The sequence below is a fragment of the Aulostomus chinensis genome, chromosome 6 (genome assembly GCF_037954235.1).
Source record: "Aulostomus chinensis isolate RoL2024-O1b breed Wild chromosome 6, RoL_Achi_v1.0, whole genome shotgun sequence".
Taxonomy (NCBI): Eukaryota; Metazoa; Chordata; class Actinopteri; order Syngnathiformes; family Aulostomidae; genus Aulostomus; species Aulostomus chinensis.
The window spans coordinates 12745502-12767816 of NC_141325.1; the positions used below are offsets into that span (position 1 = coordinate 12745502).

General features: G+C 43.2%; 1 protein-coding gene across 1 annotated transcript; it reads left to right on the forward strand.

Annotated features, from left to right (window-relative positions):
• Positions 1 to 1337: 1337 nt before the first annotated feature.
• nsd3 (nuclear receptor binding SET domain protein 3) lies at positions 1338 to 20974 on the forward strand. Its single transcript, XM_086206566.1, has 25 exons — positions 1338 to 1599; positions 3684 to 4531; positions 5806 to 6054; positions 6135 to 6297; positions 6418 to 6572; positions 6741 to 7364; positions 7441 to 7606; positions 7681 to 7781; positions 8193 to 8238; positions 8337 to 8467; positions 9063 to 9188; positions 9267 to 9393; positions 9476 to 9676; positions 10740 to 10919; positions 11512 to 11658; positions 13957 to 14113; positions 14991 to 15193; positions 15276 to 15388; positions 15613 to 15759; positions 15848 to 15970; positions 16223 to 16339; positions 16429 to 16570; positions 16688 to 16794; positions 16879 to 17083; positions 18054 to 20974. Exons 2-25 carry the CDS (start codon positions 3728 to 3730, stop codon positions 18323 to 18325), a joined length of 4806 nt encoding a protein of 1601 aa, XP_086062692.1. The 5' UTR covers positions 1338 to 1599; positions 3684 to 3727; the 3' UTR covers positions 18326 to 20974.
• Positions 20975 to 22315: the final 1341 nt, after the last annotated feature.

Genomic DNA, 22315 nt, shown 5'->3' on the forward strand with positions numbered 1-22315 from the left:
CATCTCGAGGTTTAGCTGTAACAAACATTTGAAGGAACACTTATTAGCTTACAACAACATTGCAGCGCATCATAAGCTACCTCTTATATCTTAGTATGCTGCTTATAACCACAATATGAGCAAGAAATGGGGGCAAAATGCAATTTATCTGCAATTCTATGAATTCTCTAAAGCTTATCCAGACTTGCCATTCAGATTTGAATATTAATGTGTGTCTGACATGTTTGTTCTATAAATAAAAGTTCGCTCATCTCATTAAATGTCTCCACAGGACATTTCCTCCTTTCTAGAATCTATGAATATGCAAGTACTTTCCAGTTCCCGCATATAACCGCTAGATATGTGTCCTACTTCACCGAGAAGTCCATTCTCAGTGTTCATCACACTCGTGTCTCAATCAGTTTTGATGCTATGTTAGGCCTGTAGATTACACTCAGATTTCTCCTCCTTCGAATATGCAGGTTAAAAGAAATGTCGAAATGTCAAACTGGACACACGTAGCTTAGCGTGTAGCTTAGTGTAGCTCAATCATCCAGCTGAGGAGCACATGTCGTGGCCGATTGCGGCCTCGATTAAAATCAAACTTTGTGATCAAATGGATGAAGGAGTGTTTTCTTGAAGTTTATCTATCTGAGATAAGGAATAAAAATAAAGTAACAAATAATTTATGACTAAAGTATTTCTGAGTCTGATTACTTTCACTTTCCAAAGAAACTACACTTTCACTTTGTTCAGTACTTCACCCAAATTAAAAACAACAACAACAACAACAACAGACAAAACACAAAAATAAAATTGTCCGTAAGACATAACAGGTGAAATATTTTAAGTCATGTAGAAGCCTATAAATAGTTTACACTCTGGACTACATTTGTGGTTGCATGAAGTTACAGCAGAGCAAGACTTCCTTCACTTCTATTTCTTCTTATCTCAGGCTCGGATCAGGCGATCATCAGACACCTTGATGCAAAGCACCTCGATGCGTCTGCAACTTCATGTTTAAAAAAAAACAACAACAACCCCGCGACATTAAAGTCCTCCCCTACAGTCTGACATTATAACAACATTCATCATGGAATCTTCAAAATGTCACTCTTAAAATGTCCTTTCTGCATCAGACATGTCATTTCCTCTTCATTGTAGGCGTTAACCCTTTGCCGCTATTTCATACACTCCTCTACTCCTTCTATTTTTAACTCTTTCCTGTCGCAAATTACATTAAACTACATATCCCAGCGTTCTGCATCCTGGAGCTGAACAGGACCACGTCCAGGCTAATAATTAGAAACCTTTTGTTGAGCCAAATTCTGCAGCCACCTTCACTCGTGAGGGGCGAGAACTGAATCTACTTGTTTTTAGCACTCAAAGCTCCAATCCCCTCACTGAAGAAGAGCCCAGCATTGGGATTGGGTAGCGACCACATAGCGTAACATCCCCCTCCTCCTCTCTGTGGAGAATTGCGTTAAAACGAAAAGGAAAGGCCTGCGCTTTATCAATTTAACAGGATTGTTTCTTTTTTTTTAAAATTTTTCTTACCCACAGATTAAACGAGGACGCGCTGCTGGCTGGTGTATATGTTTAGAATGGGACACGCTGCAGGTATTGACATTTTTTTTTTATTTCCCTGCATTTGGCGATTCGGCGTCAAAATCGCTGCTGCTCCTTCGCTCTCCTCTTTAGCGTGATTGCCAGAGCACCGTTGTCGATGCGTGTTGTTGTCCCTCCTCGGTCGGTGCACCGACCGTTTCCAGTCCTAGCTCGCCTCTTTTCAGCCACATCTTTTCTAAACCGCCAGTGATGGAGGAATAATCACGCTAGACAATTTGATTTAAAGGGGCATAGGCAGCCATATTGGCAATGTACCGTTAGCCTAGCCAACATTAGCTTCCCCCTTCATCTTGTTCCATGTGTGTGGCGTGCATAAACGGAGGGAGTGGAAACATTTAACGCCTGTGCGGTTACGTTAAACACACCAACACGGTTTTCGGTGTTTTCTAACGGTCGCACGCTCTCCGTACGTCCTCTTTGAAGTCAGGTAGCTTTCATGCTAACATCGCAGGAGGCTACAAGCTCATTCAGTGAAACATTTCTCTGTCTGCGCAGTCGTTTTCAAACATAACCATACATTTTTAACCATGTGTTCATATCTGACACAGTAGAGACGAGCCTAAAATAATACCTCCTAATAGATACAGGTAGCTAGGGGCTGTCGAATGGCACCTTTGTGGATGTTTACATCACCGTTGTGCACCTTTCCCAGAGCAAGGCTGCACTCAGATTAAACCACAATCAGTGGAGTGGTCTTCCACCGAGAGCGTGCAGCCTCTTGGATACTTTTAACCTGATTATGAATCATCACAGACATGCGAACTGAAGGGAAACAAACAACTGATAACTTCCCCTTGGTCTGTTCGTGGCAGCAGTCAACCATGTGTATGTAAAAACAGTCGCAAGCAAAGTGGGTGCAAGGATACACATCATGGATAAGTGCAAGTGTCCAGGAGTGTGTGTGTGTGTGTGTGTGTGTGTGTGTGTGTGTGTGTGTGTGTGTGTGTTTTCATTGCTGTGTTATCCTGATTGTTTAAGATTTACCTTTTTGTCAGAGCTGGTAGTTACACAGCTTATTTTCTAAGTGAAGGGAGGCAATTATTATTTTTCCAAGGGGTGTTTTGTTTTGTCTCAAACGCTGTCATTAGATATTGAGACATGATTGTCAGAAAAGCCGGTGGTGATGTCTTCATGTGTCTGGTTTTGATCGGCTGTCCAAAATCAAAAGAAGTCATTGTGTTATTGATATGTGATGCAGAATAGCAAGATGTGTGAATATTTCTGCTAAAAAAAAGGGATTAAAATTGGTGTTTGATTATTCGATTAATCTTATTTACCATTGAGAGAGCTCTGTGTGTTTAGTACAGTCCACTTTACTAGCGTTTTTTTAAAAAAAAAACATCAGTTAAACCAACAGTTTTATCCTATATAAGTGTCTTGTAATTTGCAATTGATGCATGAATGAAAACCAGCAAGTCGTCACTTTTTTTAATCTTTTGTAATGATGAGAATGTTTGTTTTTTCTTTCGTAATATTTGAATGAGAGATTTCCGATCTGCCGTAAGTATTAGGATTTACAGGATGCTTCTACGTGTCCCATGTTATCTTATGACTTCATAAATCATCATGGCTTGGGGACTCAAGCTCACCGTCGGCTCATGTTGATTTGAAGAATTTGTTTCGAGATTTTATCATGTAAGGACGAGTGATACACATAGACAGTTTTATTTTTTTGACATATCGTTTTTGATAAGATTTGTATTAGACAGTTCAGGCAATAAATAGGAACCAACAAGTAGAGAGAATGGATGATCTGCAAGGCCACAGTGTTTGGACCACTAGCTCAACCACTTGAAGGGAGTCTTGTAGACGTTGAAATTAGGATTAAAGTTCCTGATTGTCTTTCATGTTGCATATTTCTAATTACGTTTAATGAAATGATTGGAAAAGTAAAGACAACCAGCCAACCAGGGATGAGACAGTGACCCGATACAGAGGTACAGTTTGGTTTGTGGTGTTGAGCGAAAATGTGAGACACAAGCTGGTTTGTATGTTGCTCCACGTCACATCTGTCATTCAGGATACACAATGTGATTTTTGAACAAGGAGTTAAATACATCTGTCTGTCTCAACAGGTCCAGTCAAAGAAAAAGACAGTTAAGGATGCAGGAGCCCAACAATGGATTTCTCCTTCTCTTTCATGCAAGGGATCATGGGAAATACAATTCAGCAACCCCCTCAGCTCATTGACTCAGCCAACATCAGACAGGAAGGCACCTGCGACACCGGCAGTGACCCGGGTGAGGATGGTGGTCCCTCCTACGATGCTGCCCTGGATGCAGAGTTTTCCTACCCTCCGTCAGCGTCAGAGGACATGCCACATGTGTCCAACGGCTATCCGCCGGGTCTGGGCATGTATGAGCCGCAGGCCAAGTTCTCCATGTTCTCACAGTTCCCCAATGGCTCGGCTAACGGCTATGGGGCCATACGCAGCTACGGAGAGCATGGTCTCATACCCGGGGAGAGCACAGTCCTGAGAGGACCGGGCCTCCACGAAAGACCCCTATCTCCTGTCTCACCACCTCTCCCCCAGCATCACCCACACCTCCACCACCACCACCATCACCCCCACCACCACCCAGCGCACCACTTCCACTCAAACCCACCTCACATCCAAACCCACGCACAGAGCCCTCCACCACTGCCTCTGCCCTCCCAGCACCACCTGCCCCACACACCTCACATCATGACCCACACGCTCCCTCCTCCTCCCCCGTTACACCTGCCCTCCTCCAGCCCTCCCCCCTCCCTCGTGGACAGTACACCCTCTTCTCAACCCCCTCACACTCCCTCCATCACCCCTGGAGGGGTGCTGAAGAAAACCAGCTCCCCAGAGATCAAGCTGAAGATTATCAAGACGTATCAGAACGGCAAAGAGCTGTTTGAGTCTGCGCTGTGTGGAGACTTGCTGCAGGAACTGCAGGTATTTCATTCAGAAGACACTCAACCACATCGCAAGACCAGCCCTCTGTTTTCTATTTCTAAATCTGTTCCCCAAAGTGTGCCGTTCAATCAATAGAAACCAGATGCATTTTGCATTCTTTGCATTTACAGGCATTAAGGACTAAATATTTTTTTGAGTTGTTCACAAATATAGGCTACTTGACGCTCGTGTCCAGGAAAATTCAATCTTTTTTAAATATGACAGCGATCTCAAATGTCTTTATTCTTTCTCAGTACTTCAAACGTGTCTATGTAACTTTGGGTCTAAATCCAAAGATATTCTCTTTACAATGAGATCTAACAATTCATTGCTTTACAACAACATCGCAGATCATACTTCCCTCGCCCTAAATTTATACCGCCCCCTTTATACAAATAATAGAGAGCAAACAGCCTAGTGTGACCTAACCTCACCCCTCACTGCTGCTGCTGGTGCTGCTGCTGCTCAACTTCATTAAAGAGGAATGTAATCAGAGGAAACGGGGGGATTTTTTGAGACGTCGCCACATGTACAAATGCGTTATTATTTTCAAAATTGTTTCCTGAAGGCTAGAGATAACCGAGAAAACAATTTTTTTTGAGGAAATGTATTAAGTTATATATATTTTGTTCAATATTTACAACAAGACAACAAATACACTCCCAAAATCTTGGACAGACAGCTGATGTACAGCCTACACACTGTTACTTGTAATTGAGCATGTTGTAGAGGATGCGCAGGATATCTAATCACTTGATTTTAATTTATTTATTTAAAAAGTCACAGAAAATGCGAATTAAACCCGTTGTCTTCAAATAGCTATTTTTGTCTGAATAACAAACCCAAAGACAACCATTTCACTGTTAAGACATCACAAATTCCAACATTTCAACCAGACAATGTTTGTCCTTTTTGTCCTGCAGATGAATTTTCTATTTATTTATCAAACAGCTTCACCTTCAAATGCAGTGCACTGAAGAAAAAAAAATTAGCATGTCTCATGTGAGATTACAAGGCAGTGGATCGAGAGGAAAAAAACTGCGTGACACTTAATAAAAGTCTGACCCGTCTCATTAAAATTCATATGGAATTGTACATTGTGGTTTGCTTCTAATCATCTTTTCAACATCTCTTAAATAAAAGCAGATATCAGAGAAAGGCTTGATATCGGCAGACAGAGAGAGAGAGATCCAATTTTGAGTCGTTCTTCAAAGGAAGCACAAGTTAACTGATGTCTCACCACTGTTTTCCTCCTCCTATTTTCTAATCTTCAGAAGGAGTCTCAGAAGAATGAGGCTGCCCAGATACAGCGCAGACATGAGAGGAAGAAGGAGAAGAGGAAAAAGAGCGCAAGGCTGCAGCTGCACGTTCAGGAACAGAGTTTGGATCCAGTCCAAGCACAAGCAGGTACCACGAACCAGACAGAGGACACCCACGTCCAGCCTCAGCCAAGAGAGGCACCCGCGGTCCAGACAGAGAAGCCCCAGAAGACGGTTATTAAAACTGAACCAAAGACGCCGAAGGCAAGAGCTCAGACGTTCACTCTCCAAAGAATTACATCAAATAGAAATGTTTGTATTGATCCATTTACGTTCATTTCCAGGTTCCGAAAGTCCATCACCCCTCAGTGATCCAAGAGACGGGCTTCTGTAAGGAGTTTGTGATAGGAGATCTGGTGTGGTCCAAGGTGGGCACCTACCCATGGTGGCCTTGTATGGTTTCATCTGATCCACAGATGAAGGTTCATACACGCATCAACACCAGAGGTATGCAGTCCACACACACACACACACACACACACACACAAAAATGCATTTTGGATCTGAATTCAAAGGTTTCCCACATATGGGACAGCAAAAACCTGGACTGCCTCATTTGCATTGCAGGTCACAGGGAGTATCACGTCCAGTTTTTCGGCAGCGTAGCAGAGCGAGCGTGGATCCACGAGAAAAGGATCGTCATGTACCAAGGGAAGCAACAGTTTGATGAGCTTCAGGCTGAGACTCTGCGCAAGACCACAAACCCTGTAGAAAAACACAAAGTACGTACAGTGTACTTGGAATGTTACAACCAGGCATTTTTGTCCAAAGTTTAGCCAGAGTCAAGAATTGAGGCTTATATTTGTTAAGAATTTTTTCAAAGAATATACTTCAATCATACAGAAATACCATATGCATTATAAATTTGTCCTTTCCACCGTCCTATCCAGCTTCTGAAGCCTATCCCTCAAAGAGAGCGTGCTCAGTGGGAAGTGGGTGTAGGCCACGCAGAGGACGCTTTCCTGATGACACGCCAGGAGCGAATTGACAATTACACCTTCATTTATGTGGATCCAGTCCCTAATGAGACGCCGTCCACAAAAAAACCCAACATAAGGGCTGAGAAACGGAACCGGCGTTCTAGTGGTTCCACTAGTAAGAAAGAAGATGCAGGAGTGAAGTCACCAGAAAGAGAACTGCCACCACGGCGGCAGCTGCCTCGTAGGCAGTGTAGTATTTCCAATACAGATGACAGCACCAACTCCCAGATGTCAAGTGACGACAAAAACACACGGGGGTACCAGAGTAAGATGGGCTCCCCTAAACAGAACGCTGGTGCGGACTCACGAGCACGACAGGATTCTCCACCCCCAGTCAGAGCCTGGAAAACCGCCGCAGCAAGAAAACTGCTGCCTCTGTCCATCACAATGAAGAGGCTGAATGTGGAGATCACCAAGTGTGACTGGCCTCTTCTGCAGAAGAAGGCAGCGCCATCTCCAAAAAAAGAAGAGGAGAAGGAGGAGAGGGTGGAGAGAGAGGCCAGGCAGCCTGACCTGGGTTACTGCTCCCCAGAGGTAGGTGGCACGAAGTGATGTTTTCAGGCCTGACCGTTATCCTGGGAATTGATTAAAGGGTTGTTGTTGTTAGCAGGACAGCAGAGCTAAACCTGAGCCCAGTCCAGAGGAGGAGGAGGAGGACGGGGATGACATGGAAGAAGAGGGGGAAGAAAGGAGAGAATCCCCCGCTAGTCGGAGGAGCGAGGAGGGAGGAACACAACTGGCGTCTTCTCCCGGGTCACACCACAGTAGTCCACACGGTGTGTAAAACACAGGCTGGATATTTGACATGTTGCTGCATTGCATGCAACTCAATATTTTCATGAATGTCCAGGTTCCCAGGAGAGGAAGCTGCAGCGGCGGTCAGTCAGGAGCAGGTCTGAGTCAGAGAGAGGCAGCGATCCCGTCCCTAAGAAGAAAACCAAAAAGGAACAGGTATCAGTGATTCCCCGATCACCTGCTGTGGCTGAATGGTGAAAGAACAAATCATAGAATGGCCCTCTCTTCAGTTATTTCCTGCCCACTATTTTCTTTTCCTCTCCACTATCAACTTCTGTATAAAGGCCAAAATATAATGAAAATATACACAAGGGGTGGAAACCTGATGCCTTAATGATACTTGATCCAGGAGTTCTGGTTGGAGTAACAATTCAATGTGAAACTAGAAAATGTTTTTCTGCAAAATGAAAGATAGAAGTCAAGCTTTCATGTTATAATGTAACAAGGTATTTGATTGACTTAGCGAATGTAAGTTCTTTTTTTCCTTCAACTCTCTCAGTTTAAATAAATCAGAGGCTGTGCTTGTTTTGTTTTTGTTTTATCACCTTGGGAATCTTCTCCTTACAGGCGGAGATGGCCCCCGAGACTACTCTGAGGACAGGTTCCCAGAAAGGTCGGCCATCGCTCGTCGTCCCTCCAAAGGTGTTTTTTTTTTCAGCAACACCCCAAGTGTCTTGAAGGTGAAGTTTTCTATTTTTCTTCGTCACGTAGGAGCCAGCGAGATCTCAGACGCCTGTAAGCCCCTGAAGAAGCGAAGCAGAGCGTCAACAGATGTGGAGATGGCTTCGTCTCAGTACAGAGATACCTCTGATTCAGACTCCAGAGGCCTCAATGATCCGCAGGTGGGGACCTACACACACGCAGAGAGAAAAATACTGCTGCCGCTGTTGACGTTGTTTTGTTTTTGCATATGGAATCTGTATGAACAGTTAGAGTATAAATATTTGCTCTGTTTAATCCGTGCAGAAGAGACCAATCTTTTATTTGTCCCTGTCATTGTTTTCTAATTCACAATGCATCTGCTCAAATGTAAGATGAATATTGTTCTGATATTTGCATATAAAAAAAATTATTAAATTTGAAGCCTTTTAGGCTCACGCTGCAACATCATTTCGGATTGGGATGAAGTAAATACTGTCCGTTTATTGTATAATAAATGAATAATGAAAGAGTTTGATGTGTTAGTGGCAATCATGTGTCTGCGCTTGAGTTAGTGAAGAAGTCAGTAAGGAGGAGGAGTTAAATGTCAGGATGTTTGCTGCCATATAAATGATTGTTAAATGGACGACATCTTAACTCAAGACTGGAGGCATCAATTTCTCCTACGGCTAAAAACACCCAATGAACTCAGGTGACAAAAAGAGCAGTGGGGTGTCTTGTGTCTGGGCAGATACCATTCTTGGTCAGCCTCTCCAGTAGTGTGTCTTTGTCTCACAGGGTTTATTTGGGAAGAGTCTTGATAGTCCTGCAGCTGCCGATGCAGATGCTTCAGATACTCAGTCTGTGGACTCGGGCTTGTCTCGTCAGGACAGCACCACCGGGAAGAGGGACACTGTCTGCCAAGTGAGCACAGCACCTGATATTCTCTTTCTTCTCACCTTTTACTTGTTATGAAGGTTTTAACTCTGTGTGCCTATGTAGATCTGTGAGGTGTATGGAGAGGGTTTGGTGGTGTGTGAAGGTGACTGCAACAGACAGTTTCATCTGGAGTGTCTCGGCGTGACGTCCCTACCTGAAGGCAGATTCACCTGCCTGGAATGTAGAAATGGTGAGTGAACGGAGTAACTTCAGCTTTTGTCTGATGTCTTTTGGCTCCGTACTATCAGAGACTGTCTGCCATCCTCCCCCAGGCAATCACCAGTGTTTTAGCTGTAAAACGGTGGGTCGGGAGGTGACGCGCTGCTCTGTGTCTGGATGCGGCTGCTACTACCATGAGGATTGTGTCCGTAAACTCCCAGGCACCACCAGCAGTTCAGGTGGAGGTTTCAGCTGCCCTCAGCACAGCTGCTCGACCTGTTGCCTGGAGAGAGACCTGCAGCGAGCCAGCAAAGGTAAAAACAACTTCTCACTTGTCCTGTGTGAGCGAACACACGCAACATGTGGAGCATGAAGAAAAGTTGAGAAAAAATATCTTTTACCTTTGCAGACTTTTAGCTGATGATTCAGACCAAAAGGTCTTCAGATAAAATAACCAGAAGCGCCACGGCCAGTGTTCAACAGAAACATCCCAAAAGTCGCACCAGTTTTTGTTTTTTTTCCGCATAATCCTCCTGACAGACAGTCATGTAAAAACATACTTGGTGATAGTAACGAATGTAAGAAATGTTTGCTTCACATAAATATCTTCATTAGTGACAGAATGTGATCTAGCTCTGTCTGTCTGTCTGTCTGTCTGTCTGTCTGTCAGTCAACATCAGAACTCAAATGTTGTGGATAGACTTGATCTAACTTCAGTAAAGTAACGGAACTCAGATTGAGGCACTGTTGTTTAAGATGTTGGAATCGATCCGACGTATAATCGGGATCTGATGACCTCGTATTGCCTCGGCAGAGTTATGCGTTCTCCGAGGGCCCTCTAGTTTAATTATGGAGCGATACACTCTGAAGTCTGTGTTTACGACAACCCTCAAGAGTCACTCACGGACATATTATCATGAAATACAACATGTCTTCTTGTTACCGTAAAGCTCAGAGAACCCATGAAACAAGCAGTTCTAAATTTGTCCTTGGAATTGCATTTTAATTACAACTGATAGAATCTGACCCAGTTTACAGTCGAAACTCTCTGAAGAAAAGGTGCCAAAAGGTTTTCACTGTTCTGCGCTGGAGCCCAAGCACTCCTGCGCTGGTCACATAGTGTTTTTCCCTCTACAGAGTTGCCACTGTGTCCACTAGTCAATAGAAAGCAGTCGACTGAGGATTCAGAAGCTTATGAACTTGTTGTGACTTGTGATGCACCATTTTGGCCATTTTCAGATCTATTAAATCTCGCATGTTAAATCCTGGAATTGATTGCAAAAATTGCAATGTATTCTTGAACATTATCTCTGGTGCTATGTTAAATACAAATTTGTACGCTTTTTTTTTTCTCCGTTTCCTCTGCCTCCTGTCCAGGGCGTCTGATGCGTTGTATCCGCTGTCCCGTGGCCTATCACACAGGAGACTGCTGTGTAGCGGCCGGCAGCGTCATCCTCACCCATCATATCATGATCTGCAGCAACCACGGCAGCACCAAGAGGAACGGCCTCCTCACCTCCCCCGTCAATGTGGGCTGGTGTTTCCTGTGTGCCAGAGGTAAGCCCCTCCCACTCTTCACACTAACAGCCTTCCTCTCCCACAGCAGTGACCCTGAGGGAGTTGAGCAGAGAGAAGACAAGGTCCAGATCATGTAAAACAGGAGGACGTGAACACAACCCAATGCAGCCCCAGTAACGTCTCACAGAAGAGACCTAACATCGGTTTCTTGATCCATGTTTGGAATTGTTGTACATGAGAAGCAGTTTGATGGTACCATCACAATGAATGAGGGCCATGTGGTGCACTGCACTCCACTTGGTCACTGACGGTTATGAGTCGGAAAAATGCAATCTACTCTTTTTCTGAAGCCTTTTTTCATACTATGATCTGATGTTTAACCTTTTGTATAATAAGTTGATTGCACTGTTTGGCCACAATATGTAGGGATAAACTTTGTTTTACAGTTTCTTTCATATGTTAAATCTCTGTTTGAGAGAGACACAGAGAGAGAGTGTGTGTGTGTGTGTGTGTGTGAGAGAGTGTGATGATGATGATGATGATGCGTTTGTTCTTACTCTTTTGTGCATTTTTGGGTAATATCGAGTTTGATTGCGGCTCACCCCCGTCTCTTCCTGTGTGTCTTGTGTAGGGCTGTTAGTGCAAGACCTTACTGACACCATATTAAGTTCATATGCCTATAAGTCCCACTACCTTCTGACTGAGTCAAATCGTGCTGAGTTGAAATTACCTATGATTCCCTCTCCTTCGTCAGCTACCAAAAAGAATGTTGGGAAAGGTAACTGAACAGTTTTTCTCTTTCTCCTTTGTCCCACTGGTCTGTGTTTGTATTGTGCCTGCTCCCATTCCCGTTTAGTTTCCCCTTTTGTATGCTACTTTTCATTTCAAAGCCTTGAGGTGCTACGTTAATTAACTGGCTACATCTGCAGTTAATTTCAATGCAGAGTGGTGCATTCAAGAAGTAACCTCAGCCTCATTCCCAAGATTACACTGGGCCACATGCAAAAACATTTCCTTATCTCACACTCCATATCTCTTAAGCCCCTTTTACACAGCCGCTTCAACATTACTCCGCTGTTACACCTCGCCGTTTGTGTATAAGTACACTTCAACAAAATGGGGGGGGCAGATCGTTCTGCCTCTCAGCCACCAGCACAGATTGTACCAGCACGGAATCGATGCGGGAAAAAAAAGCTCAGACACTGTTGTGTTTTGACGTCACTCCTCTGGAAATCCACCATGCTACAAAGTTTTGCCGGGGTCACCATTATTTGGTCTAATGTGAACAAGCAAGGTGTAATGACGGTGGTGCAATTTTTTTTTTTTAACGGAATCTCCATGTAAAAGGGGTTTTTCCTTTTTAGAACAAGGATTGCCTGCACTAGAAGTGAGTGCTGTCCAATTATTGGGCAAGTTTCATTCACAAAAATAGTAAAAACAAAAATTAATAGACAGAAGAATTTCCCTCCACAGAGTCTCCTCGTGTATAATCGGACCGAGACCGAACCCATTTAGTGATGTTTGTTTTTCATCTGTTGGAAGATATTAATCCAGCTGCCGAGCACATGTATTCAGATCAGCAGCTTACTGGAAAAGGAAATAAAGAGGGAGTGATTTGACAAGTTGGATGCTAAAAATATCTCTGAAAAGCAAACATGCACATGCAAACAGTCACAATGGGATGCAGTGCAGATGGTGTGACAGTCATGAAAGAATAGTTTCATGTAGGGTGATGTTTCAGCGGACGCAAAGACCTCGCGGCTGTTGAATTGAGAGAGCTGCTGAACTTCACAAGAGACCAATTTTGTAATTTTTTTTTTTAAAAAGGACTGCTCTTCCTTTTTTTCTTATTTTTGGTGCTTCTAAACTGGTAAATGCACCAAGTTCCCTTGAATCAACTACATCCACTTGAAGAATTCTGTGCAGGTTGTTCTTTGCATGGGGCCCATTGTGAGACTTATTCTGCAATAAATCTGTTCTAAAGGAGATAAAACTTCAATCTCTGCTGGGAATCATCCTGCAGCATTCAAAGTATTGCTTAGAGCTCTGATGCTGGATGCTCTGGGTTAGTTTATGCTCTTTCTCTTGGTTTTGTGGAGCTTATTTCTGCTGGAGGTGCACTGCTTCTCTGCTTGAGCACTCGGGGCTTGTTTTTGATTTGAAAGGCCTTGTCCAGCTTCACGTCCTTTTTTCTTTTTTAATGCTGACTAAGTTTTGTTTTCAACTGAAACTGTCAGATGACATGAAATTATAGTTCACCTCCATTATTATTATTTTTTTTTTTGTTTCTTGAGCTTTGACCTGCCTTGAATGGAATTTAATCCCAATTAGGACTGGGTATGAGTACAGCAAAGCTAACACGAGTCCTCAAATGGAAGAATAGTGACACTGTGCTCTTCGTTGTTGGGATATTAGCACAACAAATGGAAAATTACAAAGCAATTTTAAGATTCCATGCAAGCTGGTCGGTGCAGGATGCAGTATGTGTGATGGGGACAATTTGCTTTTACTGGCAGGACTGCATGCCTGCTTTTTGCCAGTAATTTATTTTGAATATATCCCTGATCCATTGTTAACTCGCTGGCTGATTTGATACCTGTGCTGCTGCATGTATTTCCCATAGACAGGCCTTGGTACAGTGCTCTGAATCTGATTGTCAGACATGCTGTCTAACTGCTGCGGTAGATGTAACCAACCTAACGACACCATGCAGGAGCTTCAACCCTTTTCATGCAGCATGGCTGTCAAATGAGCCTTTACTGAACAAGAAGCCTTCATTTTTCAGTTGTAAATATCTCTTTAAATAAGAATACATTTGAATTCCACTGTAGGTCTTGGGAAACGTTAACATCTTCAGTGTAGTCTTAATCGTTTTTATTTATTTATTTGTTTATTTATTTATTGATTGATTGATTGGGCTTGTCTGCAAATGAGATTCAGAGTTTGTCCAGGTGTTAATGTGCATCACCTAATTTTACACTCCTCCTCTCTTTACACACTTATGTCACACACACACACACATACACACACACACACACTCTCACATACATGTTTACATTCATACATACAAATGTAGGAGGCAAGTTGCTGTGCTGCGACTCATGCCCAGCTTCCTTCCACCCGGAGTGTCTGGAGATGGAGATGCCCGAGGGCTCGTGGTCCTGCAGCGATTGCAGGGCAGGAAAGAAGCCCCACTACAAACAAATAGTCTGGGTCAAACTGGGAAATTACAGGTACGTGGAAAGAACTGGTCAGACTGGTGAAGTACCATATGTCCAATTGTTGTATATTTACAGTAAAAGTCCTGGAGCAGAAAGCCACACGTGTGTGAGATATGTAGACACTTCATCAGTGGGACTAAAACAGCCTCAGCCTAAAAATGCCTTCATTTGTTTGGCCGGCTGCTTAATAAAGGCATTCTAATTGTTCAAGAGCTAGTTTTTATTGTGATACATTTTCCAGCTACCCCACTCGACTCCGTGTTGTGTCTGTTGTGATCACAAAATCTCCCACAAAAAAATTCCAAAGCTGAAAAATATTCCTGCTAAGACGTGTTATTTTTCCAACATATTCCTCTGAGCTGTAGCCGGTTTGGGTTTCTTCATTGCAGTGAAGGTGGGCTCTTCGGTCCATTTTGAGTCGATCCCTTTGCTGGTGGTCTGCAATGACACTTTGTCGTGAAAACATAATTTGAACAGCTGAAAGTAGTACCATTGAGTAGTGCAATGTTTACTTAAGTCATTTGATTTAATTTTTTTTGACAATTACAAACATTCAGAATACCTGCAGACATAAGTTGAGTCCAACAAATTAGCCTCACACTGAGGCAGAATATGATGTGATATTGTAGATGCAGTTATTCAGGAAGTCTGTGGTGGAGCACAGCAGCAGTGGGTGTTTTCCTGTCTCAGAATGGACTGTGAGCCTTTGATATTTATTCAGTTTGTATTCTCCTAGTGTAGCGGCAGATGAGCAAAGTAAATATCTGCAGAGTTTGGTGCAAGAATGACAACGTCGCCCTTTTGTCTTCCGTTCTTTTCTGCTATTCTGTCGCTCCACACACTGCCTCTCTCTTGTCCGTTACAATGCCGCTGCCCTGCTGTCTTGCAGGTGGTGGCCCGCAGAGATCTGCAATCCTCGCTTGGTGCCATCAAACATTCAGAGCCTTCGTCACGACATCGGCGACTTCCCTGTCTTTTTCTTTGGGTCCCACGATTACTACTGGATCAACCAGGGCCGCGTCTTCCCCTACGTGGAGAACGACAAGAACTTTGTCACGGGTCAAATCAACATTAACAAAACCTTCAAGAAAGGTAGACATCACAAAAAGGTCCCTCCTACTTCAGCAGATCTGTTGTGACTCGGTACTGGAAAACGAGTGTCTGTGTGTTTCAGCTCTGGAGGAAGCGGCTCGGCGGTTTCAGGAGCTCAAGGCTCAGAGGGAGAGCAGGGAGGCCCTGGAGCAGGAACGCAACTCTCGCAAACCTCCACCCTACAAATTCATCAAGGTAGTGACACAATGACAAAGGTTGGGTAAATGTTTCATGTTTAAAATTACAGTTCATTGCTGACAACATATCAACAGACCACTATGCACAGCATTCTGTAATTACATCTTGTGGCAGCAGAGGTCGCTGTTGTCTCTGTTCAAAGAAATGTTACAATTTGTTGCTTCAAGTTGTTTTTAGTACGAGTTAACTTATTGCACGGGTGTTATGATTTCCTTTGTAAGTCCAACAAGCCGGTGGGGAAAGTGCAGGTGCATATCGCTGACTTGTCAGAAATCCCACGATGCAACTGCAGACCAACAGATGACCATCCCTGCAGCCTCGACTCCCAGTGTCTGAACCGCATGCTGCAGTACGAGTGTCATCCGCAGGTCCGTGGACATGTTTATTCAGCTAGTTCTTTGAAATAAACAGTAAAATGCTGTCTTTACCTCAAACACTTATGTTGCTGTGTGGTAGGTGTGTCCAGCAGGAGACAGCTGTGAGAACCAGTGTTTCTCTAAACGGCTGTACACGGAGACGGAGGTGATAAAGACGGATGGCCGCGGCTGGGGTCTGAGGACCAACCAGGCTCTGAGGAAGGTGGGTGTCAGTCTCATAGTCATTCTGCTGCTATTCTTTTCATCCCAAAAGTGAAACGAACAATTGAAAATCATGAACGTGAGGCAGCAGACACCTGACTTTAGTCCCTAAATCCCACAATCCACCCAGCATGTTCAATGCCCATCAGAGTTCATTCTTAAAAGATTTTAGAAATGCATCTGATTACATTGTCAGTTATATATCCTTATGCTTAACTTCCTCCAAAACATAATGTCGAAATATTTTCTGCAGGGTGACTTTGTGACTGAGTACGTGGGGGAGGTGATAGACTCAGAGGAGTGCCAGCAGCGAATCAAACGTGCCCATGAAAATCACGTGACCAACTTCTACATGCTAACCCTCACAAAGGTAAACGTGACACTGACAAAGACTGAATCAGTTCAGAATCCCCGCCCCCCCTGAAAAGAATGTGTCTTCACGTACCCCTTTGCTTGCAGGATCGTGTGATAGATGCCGGCCCAAAAGGAAACTCATCTCGGTTTATGAACCACAGCTGCAGCCCCAACTGTGAAACACAGAAGTGGACGGTCAACGGTGACGTTCGCATCGGCTTGTTCGCCCTCTGTGATATTGAGGCTGGTGAGGACGAATGAGAACATCTCAAACATGCTTGCCTACATCCTGTCATGCTGGGTGGTATAAGCGGCGATTAAGATGATCTATTTGACGTGAGTTTTGCCTCTGTCATACCTGAAGGCGCCGAGCTGACGTTCAACTACAACCTGCACTGTGTAGGCAACAGGAGAACGTCTTGCCATTGTGGATCAGAAAACTGCTCTGGGTTCCTCGGGGTGCAGCCAACGGTGAGGACACTCTTCCTACCAGAGTGCAATCCTAACTTTTAGCATCTGTGTTTGATATTGCTTCGTTTTAACATTTCCATCCAGAGTGCCGTGGTGATGGAGAAAGAGGAGAAGGCGAGGAACGCTAAGCTTAAGCCCAAGAAGCGGAAGCTGCGGCTGGAGGGCAAACACACACACGAGTACTTCTGTTTTTGCTGCGGAGAGGGAGGAGAGCTGGTGATGTGCGATAGAAAGGACTGTCCAAAAGCGTACCACCTGCTATGTCTCAACCTCACCAAGCCGCCGTATGGTAATGATGAAAATGAGCATATTTGTGTATGCATTTTAAAACGCTGTTGCTTACAGCCACTGTCACACTGACAGTCACAGACAGTTTCATCTCCTCTCTGGTTTGTAGAGGTCCAATTTAGCTACCAATACCTGCGCTACAAGCTAGTGGGAGTTTTGTGTGCGATCAACTGAAATCACACATCAGAAAACAGAAGCAGAGGCCTCAAAGGAGAAATGTGAATATCACAAGTCAGAAGAATATTGAAACTGGCAGTTGAAGCTAAAAATGCAACATAGTGTAGCTTTAAAGGGGCGCGCGAACATGGTTGTACTCACTGACTCTCTGAGATACCAACCTCTAATACTGGCGCCACAGTAGAAGATAATCAGGCAAATTTTGGGTCTGATTTGCTCCTCCTAACAAGTGGGGAGGCGTTCCCATAACCTTCGTTTCACCCAGTGGATGAAAAGATCCCCGATTTTTAAAATCCTGCTGTAAAGAAAACTTTAGTCACCAGCTGGATGTTGTCCGCTTGTAGGAGAATAGACCAACAATAAAACTTTACTGCCGACTCACCTCCAGCTCTCACTGCTGATTCCATCTTCCATCAGCAGGATTTAGGTGCAAATATAACATGCACAAGTGTAACTCTTGACGAAGGGCAGTCTGCCTCCGTGTTATCCACAGCCGTTGCCCAAACTGTTCTCGAGATCAAGGTTGAAATATTTACAATTGTGAGCTTATTTTGTTGATTTCTGGAGGCGCATAAGCATTAAGCTCCTGGAGGTGTTATGGATCATGTTCTTGATCGGTGGTCTGGAGGAAGTAATTGTAGAATTTGGAAGGAAAATTTCAGAAAAGATCTTGATACCATTCATATTCTGTATTAGCATAGCCTCCTTGGCTGGTTAACAAAAATGTTCCATTTGACTATGAAGTCTTGCGTCAGATCTGCCTCCCTCATGGTATCGTCTCTTCCTGTCCGCAGGACGTTGGGAATGTCCATGGCACGACTGCAGTGTTTGTGGCGCTCAGGCATCTTCTCTCTGTGACTTCTGCCCTCGCTCGTTCTGCCAGGATCACGAGGTGGGGGCGCTCACCGCCTCCTCGCTGGAGGGGCGCCCCTGTTGCTCCAGTCACAACCCTCTCAGTCCCCTGGGATCCAACCCCCAACCACAACGCTCCGCTCTGAGCCCCGTCAGGATCAAAGAGGAGCCACAGAGAGACGCCACAGCTCCCTCAATACCTCATTCCTTGTAAAGTGTGCTCCTGTTGCTAGACCCTCACTGGGCTCCAGTCCACCTCTGCTCTGAAGCAGCGCACTAAGAAAGGGAATACATTGCTTTTTTGACGTGTGCGACGGCTGCCCTTCAGAGCTGAGACACATCGATGAACACCCCGATAACATTAGTGGCGAGAGCAGAGCGATTCAAGTGACAGCAGAGGGAAGAGACCAGCCATCTTTGTGCACCTCTGGCCATAAAACACCACTACTAACACTCCTAACAGCTCACCCATCAAAGGGCCCAGGCCAACACCTCATTTTGGGTTTTTTTGTTTTGTTTTTTTTGTTTTTGTTTTTGTTGTTTTGATTTGTTACCGCTGTGGATATTCTAAGTGTTGTCACCTTGTCAGTAGCCGGCACTTTGAAGAAAATCAAGGAGTGAGGTGGGGGGGGGGGGCTAAAAGAGAGGAAGAAGTGGACATATGAAGCCCAACTTCCCCAGCACGCCGCTCTTCTCTCCGTTTACCTGCTGTAGTTGGCATCTCTCTCGCATGCACACACACACACACACACACACACACACACATACACACCTCCACAGCCAATCACCTCCCCTGATGAGATCTGTCATCGTACTTATCTCTTCCTCTCGCAGACACGGGGGGGGGGGGGGGTGACTGATGAATTTTGTGCAATTTTTTTCAGGACCACACTACATTCCAACCTTCCTTAAACATGGTTTTAATATACTTATGGGTATAGATGAATATAATTATACACGTATCTATGTTTGTTAATGTTTACAGACAGATTCTCTCACTTCATCTCGGTGAGTGGTGTATTATGTTTGTTTGTTTAGGTGTTAAGCATTACGCAGACCTCCTTGTGAAAATAGTCCTAATAAGGTGAAATACTGTATAATGGTATATAGTGTAATGGTATGACATTACAGAAGTACTTGTGATTTTTTTATTTTTATTTTTTTTTTCATATTGCCAGTCTCACTCGCCATTGTCTAACATGAATTGGCTCGTAATATTGTAAAGTACTTAACCGATCGGGAGGGTGTGACCTCGCCTCTCTGGTGGTTCCTCGGAAGAAGGAAGCGCTTTTTAAAAAAAAGAAGAAAAAAAGAAATGCAAAAAAAAAAAAAAAGAAGAAAAACAAAACAGATCCTCTTTTATTTTCTTGTTTTTTGATAATGGTCTATTCCTCATTTTCTCCGAGCCGTTACTGTATTGTAGATGGAGACGCCCCAGCCTGCGGTGTCACCTTTGAGTATCGTCAGTCAGCCTTACCAGATCACCTCCTCTGGTTGTACTGCTCAGATGCAGTTCAGTAACATGGTGTACTGTGATCTAGTTGTTGTTTTTATTCCCCCCCCCCCTTTTTTTTTTTTTTTTTTGCCAAACCTTTCTGAAAAGCACTTTCACACGCCTTTGTCGCTACACTAATTATCTGGGTCATACGTATACAGAAATGTATATTAAGAACATATGACGAGTGTTTCAAAATGGATACCTCTTCTTCCTCTTCTTCTTCTTCTTCTTCTTCTTCTTGTAGTAATATAGGAATTTGTCGTTTTTTTTTTTCTTCCTCTCGTCACAAAATGTGTTGAATGCTGGCGTTGGTTTTTGAGGAAATTTTTTTGTTTTTGGGTGTTTTTTGTTTTTTTTTTCCCTTCAAATTTCTGGCACAAGAAAGGAACAACCGCCAGCCTGGCCTGTTCTTGCGTCTTCTGTTAAAAGAAAGTTACAGTTTCCTTCCTGAGGCAATTCTTCGTTTTCCACCTGGAGAACTTCTTCAAGGCTGGGCTTTCTATAAAGACACGGTGGGATACAACTGTCCAGTCCAGTATAATGTACAAATACAAACTTCTGTACAGTGTTTTTAATCGCTCATCTGTCAATTTTTTTGTATTTCTTGCACCACATTTTATACCAGTTTCTTTTTTCAAACACTTGTGCAGTAATTTGTCTCCCTTTACTCCAAGGTGTAGGTTTAAGAAAAAAAAAAGTTTTACATGATATATCTGTATCTAATCAATGCATTTTTAAATTTTTATTTTATTTTATTTTTTTTACTTTGGTGTAATGATTCCACATTTGGTAACAGCCGCTGCTCATTGACGTATCGTGACTCACTGTAATTGGTGTTAAAAAAACAGTGTGACGCAGTTCGATATTGGAATGTGATGTTTCAAATGTGCCATTGGAGTCCGAGTACTCGTCACAGGAGGAAGCTTATATTGTCATGCCTCAGCCTCTTTGCTCGCAATTCTCCCCAGGTTACACAGGTTTGTGTTTTCGGCACTTAAATGTTGTTTTGTTTTGTTTTGTTTTTTTCTTTTTTGTCAAATTTTGAGTGGTGTTTAAAGTTGAGCCACAGGGTGTAACGGTGCCAATGGTTGTCAGATCATTTAGGGTCTCCTCTAATGGAGTAGTTCAAGGGAAATTCCAGTATTTTTCACCCCAGTCTCTGTTTTTCTATGTCTTTCAGGTGAGAATGATTAATAGAGATGAAAATTTACTGGAATTGTTCAAATATTGAGGGAATAACTCAAATAGCGGTGGCTCTTGTCTCTCTGGCTCAAATAAATATGGACGTCCATCACATTCTAGTCCCTCATCTCCAAATCTGAATCAGCAGCAGCAATCTGTGTTGAAGGGAACGATTTTCTTTCGGGGGTGGGGGGTGGGGGGTGGGTACTGGAGTTTCCCTTTAAGTCATGAAGCCTAAAAGGAAAAAAAAAGAAAGAGGGGAGCCATTGGAAGCATAACATTTTACAAGCTGAATATTTGCACAAATACTGAAACTAATTGCAACAAGAAAAACACTTGACTTCCACCTCTTTTTCTTTCTGCAGTTACCCACTTTTTTCTGTGCACATATTTGAAATTGATGGCCATTTTAATGGCTCACCTCTGTTTTCACTGCCTTTTCCCCCCTGGTAAGACGAAACTCCGTGAACTGTCACGCCTTTACAGTTAAGCGGTGCACTGCTCCCAAATTTGCCAAACTTTCTCGCCTTCAGAGACACGTTTTTACTCAGTTTGTAGGAATTATGTCACTTCAATACATGTTGTTGATCAGGTGGGTGCATCATTACGGGGACTTTTATTCATACTCAAAATGGTCTGCGTGTTAACCGTATAAACTTGAATATTTTTTTGGGGTAATTTATTAATGTGTTGTTTTTGTACGCCACATTCATACATGTGTCTGTTGGACCACAAGCATCTTTTTTGACTTGTTTTTGTGGCTGGCGCATGTGTCTGACTAGTGATGACATAACTGTTCTTTAAAGCCTTTGTTTCCTTTCACCGTGACTGTTGCATGCTTCCAACACCAGTTGCTACTTTAACCCTCTTGTGTATTCTATTGGAAAGTCTTTAAATGCCTAATTTGAATGCCAACATGTTCTACTTGTGTTCCTTTATTATTATTTTTTATAATAAAGGAGATTATACGTTAACCGAACAGCCTTTATGTTTTTGCCCGTGCAGATTTGCATGGTCACAGTTTATTTTGTGCCAGTTTGCCCTCTCAGCTGATACAGTAGCAGTATTATATTTGCCTAATATGTGTCTCATAATGCTTCATTTCATTTAGGTAAAACACTGTCTGATATCTGTTAACTGCCCCATCCTCTTTTTTTTTTTTTTTTTTTTTTTTGAGAAGACAGCATGTTTTCATTTAAGTGACCCTTAAAAAAAAAGACTTTTTTAAGTAAGGAATTTTCAAATTATATTTTATATATATATATATATATAAATATATATACACGTGCATTTAGGATGGACCACCTCCCCCCTTTTGTGTTAAAGGGAATGTTTTTGTTTACTGTGATGTCTTTTTTTCTTTCTTTTTTTTGTGCAATGTTGCTGACTTTCATTATGTCTTTAATTGACATGCTGTCAGAGGAGAAACAGTGTTGGAATCAAGAAATAAAGTCACCTTCATAAGCACTCATCTCTTTTTGTTATAAAATTGCATTCAGGAACTCTAACTGGGGTCATATCTAT